The sequence below is a fragment of the Macaca nemestrina genome, chromosome 7, assembly GCF_043159975.1.
Source record: "Macaca nemestrina isolate mMacNem1 chromosome 7, mMacNem.hap1, whole genome shotgun sequence".
NCBI lineage: Eukaryota > Metazoa > Chordata > Mammalia > Primates > Cercopithecidae > Macaca > Macaca nemestrina.
Window position 1 is genome coordinate 151,243,737 of NC_092131.1, and position 15,754 is coordinate 151,259,490.

A 15,754-nucleotide genomic window follows, 5' to 3' on the forward strand; every position below is an offset into this window, starting at 1 on the left:
TTAAGGAAACTTACAAGAGAAGATTAGGAAAATACTACAAAGTAAATTAAGTTTGTATACATTCTGCTGTAAAACAGGATTAAAATGCTGTGGTTTTGATATAAAAAGCATCTTCCTGGGCCGGGTGTGGTGGCTCACACCTGTAATCCCAGCACTTTGGGAGGCCGAGGCAGGTGGATCACCTGAGGTCAGGAGTTCAAGACCAGCCTGGCCAACATGGCAAAATCCAGCCTCTATTTAAAAAAAAAAAATTAGCCGGGTGTGGTGGCAGGCGCCTGTAATCCCAGCTACTTGGGAGGCTGAGGCAGGAGAATTGCTTGAACCCGGGAGGCAGAGGTTGCAGTGAGCCGAGATCGTGCCATTGCACTCCAGCCTAGGCAACGGAGAGAGACTGTCTCAAAAAAAAAAAAACAAAAAGCATCTTCCCACTACACTGAAGCTTTGCATTCACTACACTTGCACAATTTCCATATGTCTTTCATTATTTTACTTTATCCCCAAAACAACTTTGGGAGAACTAAGGAGCTTCAACCAACCCCATATAGCCAAGGAAAAACAAGACCACTGCTCATTAGTGGTAGAACTGGGAGGAAAGCCAAGGATTCCTGGACACTAGGCCTCACTGTCTCTTAGTTTAACTTTAGAAAGCTGTCTAACATTTCCCTAAACCCACATAAAAATAAAGATGATCCTACTTAAGATTTTTGTATTATTCCTAGCAGTCAAAGAATAATCTCTATCCTGGTAGCATTGAAGTTATAATAAATTTTCTAGCATAAACTTCTGTTTTGAAATATATGGCATAGACACCTATTCCCAAAGAATTTACTTACTTAGAATGTTGAAGTTTATCTTCTATTAATGGAAGAACAGCTGGAATCATTTCTCGGGGGAAAATCTGGCTAACAACAGTCAGTGCCATACACACTTCTACTAGGTTAGTGCTCTGCAGATCCTGGTACAACATTAAGGAAAGAAAACATTCAGTGTAAATACTGAAACTAGGAATGGCAAATTCAACACTGTAATGGTCCTATATACTTAGTAATTTTGTGCTATTTATAATTAATTTGTACATCCAAATTTATGGCATATTTTATTGGAATGCTCCTATTTGTTTCATTTGCCTTAATAGAGTCAGTAGATAAAGCCAAAGAGCAACTGATAGAAGAGGAAACTGTATCTCTGTTCTGAATCTAGCCAAAGTAGTCTCCTTTATTACAGCCTTTAAAACTTTTCTAAACCAATAATAAAACAATTTTATGAGTTTTTCTTATTAATCAACAATAATATGAATGTAAGTTTAAAAGGAAGTGATTTTGGAATATTCACAATAAAATGCACACATTCATATGTACTTATCTATCCATATGGTTTATAAACCATTCTAATAGAACCTAAAAATATGTTTTTTAAGTTTGGAAAAAATTTAAGCTACTAGTAACCTTAATATAGTATATGACTTAAAGTTCAGAAAATACTGTTCTCTCTCTCTCTCACGTATCAAAATATTGACACAAGATAAAAAGCTCAACAACTCAATTACATCTCATTATCATTCTGATTTGGAAGTTAAACAGAAAATATTGTGAGTGTGGATTGTTTTCATTATCTCTACATTTCAGTTGATTATATTCTATTCTTTTTTTAAATGACTTTTTAAACTTTAAAGACTTCAATTATTCAGTTTATATCTATATCCCTTTAGAACAGATCCTAGAAAAAAAGATAACAGCATGGAAAATATACCTAAACTAACAGCTTAGAGACCTGGACTTTAGTTCTAACTCTGTGTTTTACAATGAAATTATAACAAGAAGAGCAGCAGCTACTACTTCACGTGTATTTCATTTAATCCTCACAACTCCGTAAGTTCTATTATTTAACTCCATTTTATAGATGCAGAAACTGATCTAAAAGATTCTTCTAAGCCCATTCTGCAAGCCCACTTTCTTCTAATATCATCTAATTGAATATGATCGAGGAGAAATGTCAGGTGCTGACAAGAATTATGACTTCATATTAACCAACATACAATACAATACCTTTACAACTGTATTCACAAGGAGAAGCAATAATTCATGACTTTCATGTAGAAATAAGGAAACAGCCAAATAACCTATAAAAATTGAGGGAAAAGTCTCATTACTACCTACCAAAAATAGACTTTTCACAAGAAATTAAAGCAGTCCTGTAAGTATCAAAGATACCAGTAACAAGTAAATATAAAAACAAATTGCAAAATACAAGGTTAAAAACCTTCAGTAAGGAAGATTTCAGGTATTCTTCATCCTGAAATCTTCCAGAATTATGTATTTCATAGGATATTCCAGAAATGGAATAGACACTATGTGTATCAACTTAAAATCTTATAAATGGCACCGAGAAGACATGCCTTCTATTTTTTGTGCAAATCTTTACATTATCAACCAAAGCATTCTCTATTTTAGAAATGCTATTTTATAGCCAAACATATAATTCAAAAACTAACCACTACAGTAAAAAAAAAACAAAAACACCAAAAAAACCCTAATCACTACAGTTAATACTGAGTTACTAGCTCTTTGTATTGAGTGAGCTAGCCACCTAATGTCCTAATGTCAACCTGCATGATGTAAATAATATACTAAATATATTAAGCCACACACAATACCTTATTTTCTCAATTGAAGGAATAACAATTATTCAGGAAAGAAACGCTGTCTGACACATTAAATGTACTCATTGGCTTAAATAAGCATTTTTATTGCAATAATATTAAAACATTTTTAAAGTACATTTTAAGATTGAGGAAATGTATTAACACTATGGCAAATGTCATGTACATAGAATCTAGATTCTCCAAGGAATTTTCTCAGTCAGGCTTCACAATGATAATAACTAACACTTTAATTAGACAGTCACTATGGGTCAAGTACTTTATAAGCATTACTTATTTAATCCTCACAACCACCCAGTGAATCTCATAGGCTATATATAGGCATATATAGGCATTTTTATCCGTATATAATAATGAGACTCAAGCTGGGCATGGTGGCTGACACCTGTAATCCCAGCACTTTGAGAGGCCAAGGCAGGCAAATCACGCGGTCAGGAGATCAAGACCATCCTGGCTAACGTGGTGAAACTCCATCTCTACTAAAAATACAAAAAATTAGCCAGGCATGGTGGCGGGCGCCTGTAGACCCAGCTACTCGGGAGGCTGAGGCAGGAGAATGACGTGAACCCGGGAGGTGAAGCTTGCAGTGAGCCAAGATAGCGCCACTGTACTCCAGCCTGGGTGACAGAGCAAGACTCCATCTCAAAAAAAAAAAAAAAAGAGATCCAAAAAAGGGCAATTTCCTAAGGTCCACACCTATCACATGGTGGAGCCAGGACTCAAACGCAGACAGTTGAAGTCAGTCCATATCTTAAACCCCCGTATTTTACTGCCTCTCCACAGTCTATCTTGAGACCTGATTCCCTGACTCCATGCTCGTTGTTTTTCATTCTTCTCAATTCTTTCAGCCCTTTCATCAGGGATTCTAATGTTAATTATACCCATCATTACCCAGCATCCATGCTGTCTGTGTCCACTACGGAACAGGAGAAAACAGAAACTTCCTATTCTCACAATCAAGAGGTAGTAGCATGACCAATTCCAACACCTTCACTAGAGGTCAGAGAAGCAGAGCTATTACTCCCACAATCACAAGAGTTGAAACAAATCTGACCCAGGCCAAGAAAGCGATTAGGAAAATCCCAGAAAGCATTTGTTTTGTTTTGTTTTCTGAGACGGAGTCTCACTCAGGTTGGAAGGCAGTGGCATGATCAAAACTCACTGTGGCCTCTACCTTCCAAACTCAAGCAATCCTTCACCTCAGCCTCCTAAGTAGCTGGGACCATAGGCGTGCACCATCACACCGAGCTTTTTTCTTTTTTTTTAAGTAGAAACAGGGTCTCACTATGTTACCCAGGCTGGTCTCAAACTCCCAGACTCAAGTGATTCCTCCCACCTTTGCCTCCCAAAGTGCTAGGATTACAGGAGTGAGCCACCACACTCAGGCCCCCAGGAAGCATTTAAAGTGGAGATTGTCTTATCAGATTGCTGATAAATCACCTGTTCAGCTAAGGTATCACCCATTCCGAAGTCACCAATATCAAGGCCAACAAACTAATCCAAAGACCATCCCAATGAAACCTTAATTCTTTTTTTTTTTTTTTTAGACGGAGTCTGGCTCTGTCGCCCAGGCTGGAGCGCAGTGGCGCGATCTTGGCTCACTGCAAGCTCCGCCTTCCAGGTTCACGCCATTCTCCTGCCTCAGCCTCCTGAGTAGCTGGGACTACAGGTGCCTGCCACCACACCTGGCTAATTTTTTGTATTTTTAGTAGAGACGGGGTTTCACCATGTTAGCCAGGATGGTCTCGATCTCCTGACCTTTCAGTTGGGATGAAAACTGAAAATAGTGAGTATGACTGGAAGAGCTTATATTCCATATTTGTATAATGTTTAAAAAAAAATTAAAGTTTTAAGAAAAGCAAATTACTAATAAAAACTAATTTAATAGCTCAAAAAAAAAATACCTGCCTTTAGGGATCTTAAAATCAGTTCAGGAGCTAAGACATTAATATATGAAAAGATAACAAGAAAGGTAACAGATGGTAGGAGCCGCTTGAGTGATCACAGGAGAAATAAAATTTGAAGAGTGTTTTGGGCGGAGTGGGGTTCCACAAGTGGAATATTGTGTGCATTCAGTCTCAGAAAGTTTACCAAGACATCTGTCACCTCCACCCCATCATCTGATAGCACAGAGCAATATAATTTATGAATAATGCTAGTCCCTAACGACATGACATTATCAACTTCTCTGAATAAAGAACATGTTCTACCCTTTACTATTCTAAAATGCTTCCTTCTTGAGATTCTGATATAAAGCTGAACATTTATGAACAGAGTATTTAATTGCTTAAAAGAATTTTTCCAAATAGCCCTGAAGGTTAACTATAGAAATTTTTTTAAACGACACTGCCAATCCTCATAGCTAACATTTGAGAATCTAAGAACAAGACATTTAAAATTACTTTAGTAAATTTCAGTTTTATTCTATAAAGAATCATTTCTGACCATTAAACTAATAAGATTAAACAAACTTCTTAATATCAGCTCTATTGCCCAGGCGCAGTGGCTCACACCTATAATCCCAGCACTTTGGGAGGCCAAGGCAGGCGGATCACTTGAGCCCAGGAGTTCAAGACCAGCCTAGGCAACATGGTGAAACCCCATCTCTACAAAAACAAAACACAAAAATTAGCCAGGCATGGTGGCACACAGCTTAGTCCCAGCTACTCAGGGGGCTGAGGTAGGAGGATCACTTGAACCTGGAGACAGAGGTTGCAGTGAGCAGAGATCCCGCCAGTACACTCTAGCCTGGGCAATACATAGAGAATCTGTCTCAAAAAAAAAAAAAATCAGCTCTTTATAGACATATAATTTATATACCAAAAAAGTCAGCTTTATAGACATATAATTTTTGTTTGTTTGTTTGTTTTGTTTTTGGTTTTTTTTGTTTTTTGAGACGGAGTCTCGCTCTGTCGCCCAGGCTGGAGTGCAGTGGCGCGATCTCGGCTCACTGCAAGCTCCGCCTCCTGGGTTTACGCCATTCTCCTGCCTCAGCCTCCTGAGTAGCTGGGACTACAGGCGCCCGCCACCGCGCCCGGCTAATTTTTTGTATTTTTAGTAGAGACGGGGTTTCACCGTGGTCTCGATCTCCTGACCTTGTGATCCGCCCGCCTCGGCCTCCCAAAGTGCTGGGATTACAGGCGTGAGCCACCGCGCCCGGCCAAGACATATAATTTATATACAAAAAATATTTAAATGTATGGTTCAATGAGTTCTGACATATATAGTCATCTAACTGCCATCACAAGACTAAGTAACTTTTAGTCTTCTCTTTAACTCCAAAATGCTACGAATCAGGAAAACTGATTTCCTATAAATGGCTTTGAGTTTCTGAAGTGTGATCTTTTAAAGTTTTAGAAATTATAATACAGTATTCTAAAAACATACTATATACCTGCCATCATTCATTTTGCGTAATAATTGGAACTTCAAGGACAACATGAAAGCATGAAAGTCTTAAACACATACATACCTACTCTTTTTTCTAAGAGGTTTCCTTGTTGGGCTAACTTGATTGCATGAATATAGCCAAAGGAAGCATCATATCCAAGCATTTCACAATATATAAGTCTCACCATACATTCCTTCATCATTTTCTGAAAAGCAAAATATCCAGTAGCCGTATAAATAAATAGAATATTTAGATTGTTTTACTATGTTCTCATAATTTAACAGCAGAATCCTTTAATCCTGGCACTGAAGAAATAACATATATATTACAAACTAATCACCCAATATCAGACTTTATAAATAAAAATTGCTCCCAATCTTACCAATAGTATTACTTTTAGTAAAATTATCTCACTATTTTGTTAGTGGCACTACTATAAAATAAATCAACTGTAGCTATTTCTATGTGCCCCTAGTGAAAAATTTGGTTATAATGTGATACATGGGTCATCACACAAGATTTCATCATGGTCATCTTACTTGGGCTTCTAAAATACAGCACATAATTTTAGTAGACTTTGTCAAACGAAAATATCCATAAAATTCCCACAAGTTGGTAATAATTTCTGTAACAAAAATATTTTTCACATTGGAAAACCAAATTGCACCTAGATTTTCCTCAGAATTATTGTGCTAAGTACAATACAGAATAGTTTGCTTTATAGGCACTCTTTTTTAAAAACTCACAATTATAAACTGAGGGGCATGATTTCATTAATGGCATAGCTATTGTAATAATATTTAGTTTTCTAATGGGGTCTTTTAACATCTTCAATGCAAGCCAAAAATTTTTAAGAGATGCTAAAAAATTTGTTTTATCACTAAGATATTTGCATTATCAATATTTATGGAAAATTTTAATCAGAAATAAAATATATAAATAAAATATGTTTCAAAATAACAAAAAGCTCATAGACTTTTTTTTTTTTTGAAACAGAGTCTCGCTCTGTCGCCCAGGCTGGAGTACAGTGGCGAGATCTTGGCTCACTGCAGCCTCCACCTACCGGGTTTAAGCGATTCTCATGCCTCAGCCTCTCGAGTAGCCAGGACCACAGGTGCATACCACCACGCCCAGCTAATTTTTGTATATTTAGTAGAGATGGGGTTTCACCATGTTGGCCAGGCTGGTCTCAAACTCCTGACCTCAAATGATCCACCCACCTAGGCCCCACAAATTGCTGAGATTACAGATGTGAGCCACCACACCTGGCGACATAGACTATTTTAATATGTCAAAATTAATTAGGGTTAGCATATTACAGGATTATTAAATCACAAAATGCTTAGGAAACAGTAAAATTGAATATTTGAAAGCAATGATAATAATGTTTAATATAAATATAAAGAGTTTAAAGAGAAACCATAGGAAAATCTTAAGGGAATGAGATTTAACTCAGGTCACTTGTGCTTAAAGCAGCAAAAGTTAACTCATTAACACATTAATTAAGACTACAAAATACTAGCAGGGTGCAGTGACTCACTCCTGTAATCCCAGCACTTTGGGAAGCTGAGGAAGGCAGATCACCTGAGGTCAGGAGTTTGAGACCAGCCTGGCCAACATGGTGAAACCCCATCTCTACTAAAAAAATACAAAAATTAGCCAGACATGATGGCCCGCGCCTGTAATCCCAGCTACTTGGGAGGCTGAGGCAGGAGAATCGCTTGAACCCGAGAGGCAGAGGTTGCAGTGAGCCAAAATCATGCCATTGCACTCCAGCCTGGGCAACAGAGCAAGACTCCATCCTCCCACCCCGTCCCCCCGCCCAAAAAAAGGCTACAGAATACTGAGAAAACAAACAAAAGACAAACAAAAAATAATGGAAGTCCCTCTTCAGACTTCTACATTAATTAGGAGTGAAAGTGTTCATTTAAGCCATTAAGTTTCAACCCCAGATTTGTAACATTTTATCTGAGTTTTTCAAAACTCATTACCAACTTTGTCTAAGTGAGATTACATCTCATGCATTTATTTTTAGAGATGAAAATGCATTCCCCAATGCAGGAATTCTCTTTACAATTTCTCTGACAGCCAACCTTTACATGAACAGCGCTGGGACAGACTACTCTGTAAGATATACACAGAGTTGGATGGTCATAGTGTTGTAAAATCTTCCTTTCAAACTCTGCCTTCCTAATTTCTACCTATTTAACTTAGTTCTGCCCAACTTCAGGTTTCTGCCTTGGAACAAGGAAAACTATGTACTGATGCCAATCATAAAAAATGGAAATCCAACAAAAACGATTTATGTTTAACAATTCTATCTAGTACTATGAAGCATAATTATTTTATCCATAGCCACACAGACACACATACATGTATACACACAAACATACATATATACACACACACAGAGATATATCAGATGTTTTGAGTTTTATTTGCCACAAACTATTATTATGACCACAAAAGAAAACATATTCATTCTCTCAGACTTTACAAGTGCTTTTCAAATTCACGATCATGTGCTTATGCAAAATGATCACCCTGATATTTTTACTGGTAGAGAGGGAAAACATTCCCACAGTAGCTTGTATACTGAAGACACTCACCAAATATTTGCTGAACAAACGTTGCTTGGAACAAAATCTCATTTTAAAAAAATCAGGCTAGGCACGGTGGCTCACGCCTGGAATCCTAGTACTTTGATTTGGGAGGCTGAGGTGGGCAGATCACTTGAGGTCAGGAGTCTGAGACCAGCCTGGTCAACATGGTGAAAACCCCAACTCTACTAAAAATACAAAAATTAGCCAGGCGTGGTGGCGGGCACCTGTAGTCCCAGTTACTTGGGAGCCTGAGGCAGGAGAATCGGTTGAATACAGGAGACAGAGGTTGCAGTGAGCCGAGATCGTGCCATGCCACTGCACTCCAGCCTGGGCAACAGAGCAAGACTTCATCTCAAAAAAAAAAAAAAAAAGAAAGAAAAAAAATCAAACTGGGTTTTAATCTAGCTATGCTGGGACAGCCCCACAGTGGCCTGCATAATAATGAATGACCATTCATTAAATAGTTGCTGAATATTGTTTGAAAGATCAAATTATGTAGAACAAAGTTTAAAAACAACTAGGTTTTACATAATAAAATTAAATATACCTACAATATATCAATTCAGGTCTGAAAATATCATGTTGATATCCCAACCTTTTCCAAATGCATAACATTAAAAACATCAGATCAGCACTAGGGTCCCAAGAGTATCTCCACATTTATGTAATCATCATCACATTAGCCCTGACTTCACATAGGCAAATCTTGTTCTGGTGCAAACCAGTCAACAATAAAAGGCTAAAGTTAACATCTAAGTTGCTACCATCTATAATTCATTTTGACTACGATAAATCAAATTTTAGCAACCAATCATCAGTTAGATGCCACTATTGAGTCCATAGTAGACTAGATTTCAAATTCAAATGTGTTGGCACTGACTATGCAAACCTACCAGTGTTGTAGTAGGAGCAGAAACAGTTGCTTTCAGACTACTCAGTTCCTGCTGGATTAATTTTTCTTCTTCCTGAGAAAATGAAAATATTTAAACGCTTAATTAACTGTCTTTTAAAACCGTAACAGCATTTATCTAAAGGAAAAAATATAATTTACAATACTTTTAATTTAAAAGAAACATTATTTTAAAGGAGAGTTATAAATATTATGTACTTATGATCTATCTAAAGCCCTATCTCCAAACCTCAGAACCATCCCTGGAGAGAATAAATATTTCCAGGCTACCCCATCCTTCCTCTTTTCTTTTTTTTTTTTTTTTTTTTTTTTTTTTTTGAGACAGAGTCTTGCTCTGTGCCCCAGGCTGGAGTGCAGTGGCACGATCTCGGCTCACTGCAAGCTCTGCCCCCGGGGTTCACGCCATTCTCCTGCCTCAGCCTCCCTAGTAGCTGGGACTACAGGCGCCTGCCACCACGCCCGGCTAGTTTTTTGTATTTTTTTAGTAGAGACGGGGTTTCACGGTGTTAGCCAGGATGGTCTCGATCTCCTGACCTTGTGATCCGCCCGCCTCGGCCTCTCAAAGTGCTGGGATTACAGGCTTGAGCCACCGCGCCCGGCCCCTTCCTCTTTTCTTTACTCAGTTACTTCCCCTTAATGGTAGAAGAGCAGAAAATGTTTTTTTAAAAACTAAAGGTGGAGGCCGGGAGCAGCAGCTCATGCCTGTAATCCCAGCACTTTGGGAGGCCAAGGCGGGTGAACCACTTGAGGTCAGGAGCTTGAGACCAGCCTGGCCAACATGGCGAAACCCCGTCCCTACTAAAAATACAAACATTAGCTGGGCGTCCTGTAATCCCAGATACACAGGAAGCTGAGAAAGCGGCAGGAGAATCGCTTGAACTCAGGAAGTGAATGTTGCAGTGAGCCAAGATCGTACCACTGAACTCCAGCCTGGGCAACAGAGCAAGACTCTATCTCAAAAAAAAAAAAAAAAATTAAACGTGAAGAGAGAGTAGAAATTCTCCATGTATTGGCCCAAGAAAAGAGTCTCATCTCACATCTTCCCCTTAGAAGTAAAAAGTCTTCATGGAATTAAGATATAGGGTAAGAAAGCAGAAACAGAAATTAAGTCTTTTCCCCTTAAACTACATTCTTCTTCCCTGTCTTTTCCTCATTCCCCGAATCCTTTCCATCACTTCCTATCTCAGACATATACCAATGTGGTCACTTCTACTGTCTGCATTTTATGTTATCTTCCTAAGCACTTAAAAAATTGGCCCAATTTTTTTTGGCTAAAATCATGCTACCTTTAAATTACACACTGAATTACATGTTCATCAGATGGCTATTCAAAAGCCACTAGTGAAGCACTGACACACGTGGATGCCTATCTACAGTTTCAAACTATTTAAGATCAAAAATAACTTTTTAAAAAATTTTATTGAGCATCCCTTAAAAATTAGCAAAGGACAAAAACCTTAAGAAAAACAACATTAAGGCCACAAATGGCCAGGCGTGGTGGCTCACGCCTGTAATCCCAGCACTTTGGGAGGCCAAGGCAGGTGGATCACCTGAGGTCAGGACTTCAAGACCAGCCTGGCCAACATGGCGAAACCCTATCTCCACAAAAAATATAAAAATTAGCCAGGTGTGGTGATGCGTGCCTGTAATCCCAGCGACTAGGGAGGCTGAGGCAGGAGAATCACTTGAACCCAGGAGGCAGAGGTTGCAATGACCCAAGATTGCAGCACTGCATTCCAGCCTGGGCGATAGAGCAAGACTCCATCTCAAAAACAAAACTAAACAAAGCCCACAAATAATGATTCTGGAATGTGAAGCAGTTTCTCTCCGTATAGCATCAACTTATTTGAGCTGCCAAAAAACAATTTTTTTAAACCTTCTTTTCTGTCTTTCCTTCTCTTTTTAGCATTTATATTGCATTATAGTCATGCTTACACTTGTCTTAAGCCCAAAACGAATGACCAATTCCTTGGGAAAAGGGAATGTCTTTAATTCTATTTTCCTGTGTCTAACACATAACCTTGTTCCCATAAACATTTGTTGAACAAATAATGACATTAATATGTGCTCTTTTTAAGATATACACTCCTTGTAGCTGTGAATTGATATACTACACAATCCGTGCAACCATCAAGCACCTGTGGGGGCCCAGCACGGTGGCTCATGCCTGTAATCCCAGCACTTTGGAAGGCCAAAAGGGACGAATCACTTGAGGTCAGGAGTTCCAGACCAGCCAGCCTAACATGGTCAAACATGATTCCAGACCAGACAGCCCAACCCTGTCTCTACTAAAACTACAAAAATTAGCCGGGTGTGGTGGCGTACGCCTATAATCCCAGCTACTTGGGAGGCTGAGGCAGGAGAATCGCTTGAACCCGGGAGGCAGAGACTCCAGTGAGCCGAGATCGTACCATTGCACTCCAGCCTGGGAGACAGAGCAAGACTCCGTCTCAAAAAAAAAATTTTAAGGCCAGGCGCGGTGGCTCACACATGTAATCCCAGCCCTTCGGGACGCCGAGGTGGGCGGATCACGAGACCATCCTGGCTAACACGGTGAAACCCCATCTCTACTTAAAAAATACCAAAAAAAATTAGCCGGGCGTGGTGGCGGACGTCTGTAGTCCCAGCTACTCGGGAGGCTGAGGCAGGAGAATGGCATGAACCCGAAGGCGGAGCTTGCAGTGAGCCAAGATGGTGCCACTGCACTCCAGCCTGGGCAACAGAGCGAGACCTCATCTCAAAAAAAAAAAAAAATTAAAAAATTGTAAAATCTTAAGGCTCCAGCAAGCCGAGATCGCACCATTGCACTCCAGCCTGGGCGACAAAGCGAGACTCCGTCATTAAAAATTAAAATTTTTTAAAAGCTTAAGAATTTTTATAACTGCTCATTTTCAAAGCCCATTTGAGGCAGAAACTTAGCAAATTTTACATTTTAAGAGAACTATGCTTTTTCTTTGCCCAACACGTTGTTCTAACCCAAGAACCTCAAGCTCCTCAAAGATATTCAACATGAGGCTCACAGGATCTGTTCAGGTATGCGACATCTGAACTGTTGTTCAGTTGAAGGGACGGGGGGAGAGAAGGAAACTGAATAGGGAAAAAAACTTTGTGGAAGGTAAACAATATCTGACACCTCCATCGCACTGGGTATTTTCACACGCTTGACATCTCACCCAATCCTCAAAAACACTATGAATTATGTATCAGTACTTTTCCACGCCAACGTTGAGAAAACACATGGAGGGTCAGAGGTTACAGAGATATGCCCCAGACCAAAGAGTCAGTGTCAGAACCAACTGTGGAAACTGGCCTCCCTTGCTGTCAGTCCCAGCAGGAAAGTGAAGCTTCCAGGCAGACGAAAGGACGAACCGACACAGCAGCCCCTGAGCCCCGCCGGAGGGCTAACCCCGGAGGCCTTGGAGTCTCGCCGCCCGGCCAGGGCCTCCTGGCGCGGGGGCCTCACTCCGATGTCCCTGAGCTCCCGGGCCAGCGGGCACCTACGTGCTTGGAGGTGAGGGCGGTGATGCCGCGGACGAGGCTGCCTAGCCTCGAGGAGAAGGACGCCTTGGCGGCCGCGGGCCCACCACCTGGCTGGTTCTGCAGAAAGAGTCCCGGCAGCGCCGTCAACGTCTTCTCCACTATGTCGCTCATCGCCGCCGCCGCCCGCGATCCGGTAGCCGCCCGGCTTCATGCCCAGCCGCCGCTGCCTGCCCGGCCTCCGTAGGCACTTCCTGTTTTTTGAATAAGAAATCTTTATTGGCGTCCCGCGTGAACCAGTTCAGTGTCGTTCTCGCCAGAGGCCACCAGAGTGCGCAAGAGACCGCGGGGGTGGAAAAGGCCACTCGCCAGAGATTGCGCGCGGAAGTGGACCTCCTTTCTCGCAACGGGGTAGCGGCTCCGGGATCCCCCAGAACTGTGAGTTCTCCTGAGGAAGCCGCCAGGGGCCTCGCCCTGTTAGGCATTGTCTCCCAGGGTCTCCCTTTCCCACTAGCCGCCTGCGCGTAGCCCGAGACCGCGTCAGGAGTTGCGTCTCCCTGAGCGCGCCTTTTTCGGGACGTCCCTGCCGGGTCCACCGCCTCACACTGTCCCCGGACCGCGCACCACCCGCCCACTTTCCACAGGCGGTTTCACGCGGGTCCCCGGCGCCGCGCGCGGCTCCGGCCCTGGCGACTCATACCCGAGGAGTTGCGTGATAGCGGAGCTGTCCTGAGGATTCGGCGTGCCAGGTTGAGAGCCCGTCGCGTGCCAGAGACTGGCGGCCACTGTCGCTTCCCGTCCGCCCCTCTTCTCCTGGTATTTGGGGGGTGGACGGGAAAAAGAAGTAGTTGGCGGCCACCCTTGCCGACTCCTCCTCAGCAGGTCGCAGTTGAAAGGTTACTTTCCTGGAGCCCACTCCCCTGTCCCGGCGAGCAAGGACAGGTCTCCACGTCCCACCCTCTCACAGCGCTCGGTTCTGTTCCACTTTAGAACAGGTCGCGGTTGCCACTACGTAAACAGCTCCCCATAGAGAGAGTATTTTATTCATGCCGATTGCTCCAGCTTTTACCTAGAACAGAATCTGGTACAGTGGCTCTCGAAATGTGGTTTTCTGACCTCAGGGTCCCTGATACTCTTCTAGGGAATTCACAAAGTCAATATTGATAACGTTTCTTACATGTTATTTGCCGTTTTCACCCTCATTCTGTTGGAAGTGTACAGAGTTTTCAAGAGGCTAGATGATGATTGACTAGCTGGTAAAATGTATGCTGGAGTATCCTTGTGTTTTCTAGAATTTTCTAAGGTAGTAGGTTTAGGGCATAAATATGTGCGTTTTCAGAGATTAATGCAGTTTGCCCTCAATACTCCTAGTGTGTTTCTAGGAGGTAGGTTAGATAGGTGGTCATAGCCTCCCTTCAAGGGGAACAAACTTGCTAAATAAATAGAACAAACCAGCCCATAGTGTACAAACCACTTCCCAGGCTCCTGGTTAGAAAATTTTGCAGCAAAGAGGTAGAAGAGCAAAAGGGAAAATCCCCAAATTCTCACAAGTGCAGAAACCCATCAGTATCCTTGGGCTGAATTATACTCATTGTAATAGTAGGGGGGAAAAAAAAAAAACCAGCCCTGGGTGAAGATTTAAGATACTAATAAGACATGCAATGTATATACTAGCATATACAACCACAGCGCACATGGCCCCAGAAAACTAGAGAACATGCTTAATAGCAACACCTGTTCTCCCCTCTTCATGAATGATCCTGTGAGACTCCTACAAAGGGAGTTTCACCAGTATCAGTGCATGCTGTCTCACCTTTGAGCAGCCCGCTCTGATCAGCTGTCAGGGTGTACTTTCGCTTTGCAATAAACTCTTTTGCTTGCTTTTACTTTGGACTTTAAATTATTTTGCACTGCGAAGTCCAGAACCTCAACCGGCCCACCAGCTACAGCTACACTTACAAGCTATCTTCAGTTATACCTGCTCTAATCTCTGTAACCTCCTTGTCACCTAATAAATGAGTTTTTTTTGAAATCCTGAAGTTGTTCTAATATCTATACGGAAACATAAGAAAAAAGTTCAGTTTGTTGGCTTGTCTCACAAGAATATTTTTTAACATATTGAGAACATTTTAAAATATTTGAACTTTATCTAAAAGGGACACTCATTATTTAATTTTTTTTTTTTTTTTTTTTTTTTGAGAGTCTCGCTCTATCACCCAGACTGGAGTGCAGTGGCACGATCTGGGTTCACTGCAGCCTCCTCCTCCTGGGTTCAAGCAATTCTCCTGCCTCAGCCTCCCAAGTAGCTGGGATTACAGGCACCCGCCACCACACCTGGCTAATTTTTGTATTTTTAGTAGAGACGGAGTTTCACCATTCTGACAAGGCTGGTCTCGAACTTCTGACCTCAGGTGATCCGCCCACCTCAGCCTCCCAAAGTACTGGGATTACAGGCGCGGGCCACTGCACCCAGCCGGAAAGGGATACTCTTTTAGAATTTAATTTTTTTTTTTTTTTTTTGAGATGGTGTCTCGCTCTATTGCCCAGGGTGGAGTGCAGTGGTGTGATCTCGGCTCACTGCAACCTCTACCTCCCAGGTTCAAGCAAATTCTCCTGCCTCAGCCTCCCGAGTAGCTGAGATTACAGGTGCGCGCCACCATGCCTGGCTAATTTTATATATTTTTAGTAGTGGTGGGGTTTCACCATGTTGGCCA

General features: G+C 41.5%; 1 protein-coding gene and 1 long non-coding RNA gene across 2 annotated transcripts in view; one reads left to right on the forward strand and one right to left on the reverse strand.

Annotated features, from left to right (window-relative positions):
• Positions 1-13,283, reverse strand: part of LOC105490420 (adaptor related protein complex 4 subunit epsilon 1) — a 90,420-nt gene extending 77,137 nt beyond the window's left edge. Inside the window, exons 1-5 of the mRNA XM_011756024.3 lie at positions 13,065-13,283; positions 9,547-9,618; positions 6,132-6,255; positions 2,046-2,119; positions 834-955 (exon numbers count right to left, since the gene is read on the reverse strand). Coding sequence (XP_011754326.2) covers positions 834-955; positions 2,046-2,119; positions 6,132-6,255; positions 9,547-9,618; positions 13,065-13,214 — 542 coding nt within the window. The 5' untranslated portion in view covers positions 13,215-13,283. The remainder of the gene's footprint in view (positions 1-833; positions 956-2,045; positions 2,120-6,131; positions 6,256-9,546; positions 9,619-13,064) is intronic.
• A 41-nt stretch (positions 13,284-13,324) lies between these two features.
• Positions 13,325-15,754, forward strand: part of LOC139355434 (uncharacterized) — a 42,099-nt gene continuing 39,669 nt past the window's right edge. Inside the window, exon 1 of the long non-coding RNA XR_011606056.1 lies at positions 13,325-13,478. This is a non-coding gene — a long non-coding RNA (uncharacterized lncRNA). The remainder of the gene's footprint in view (positions 13,479-15,754) is intronic.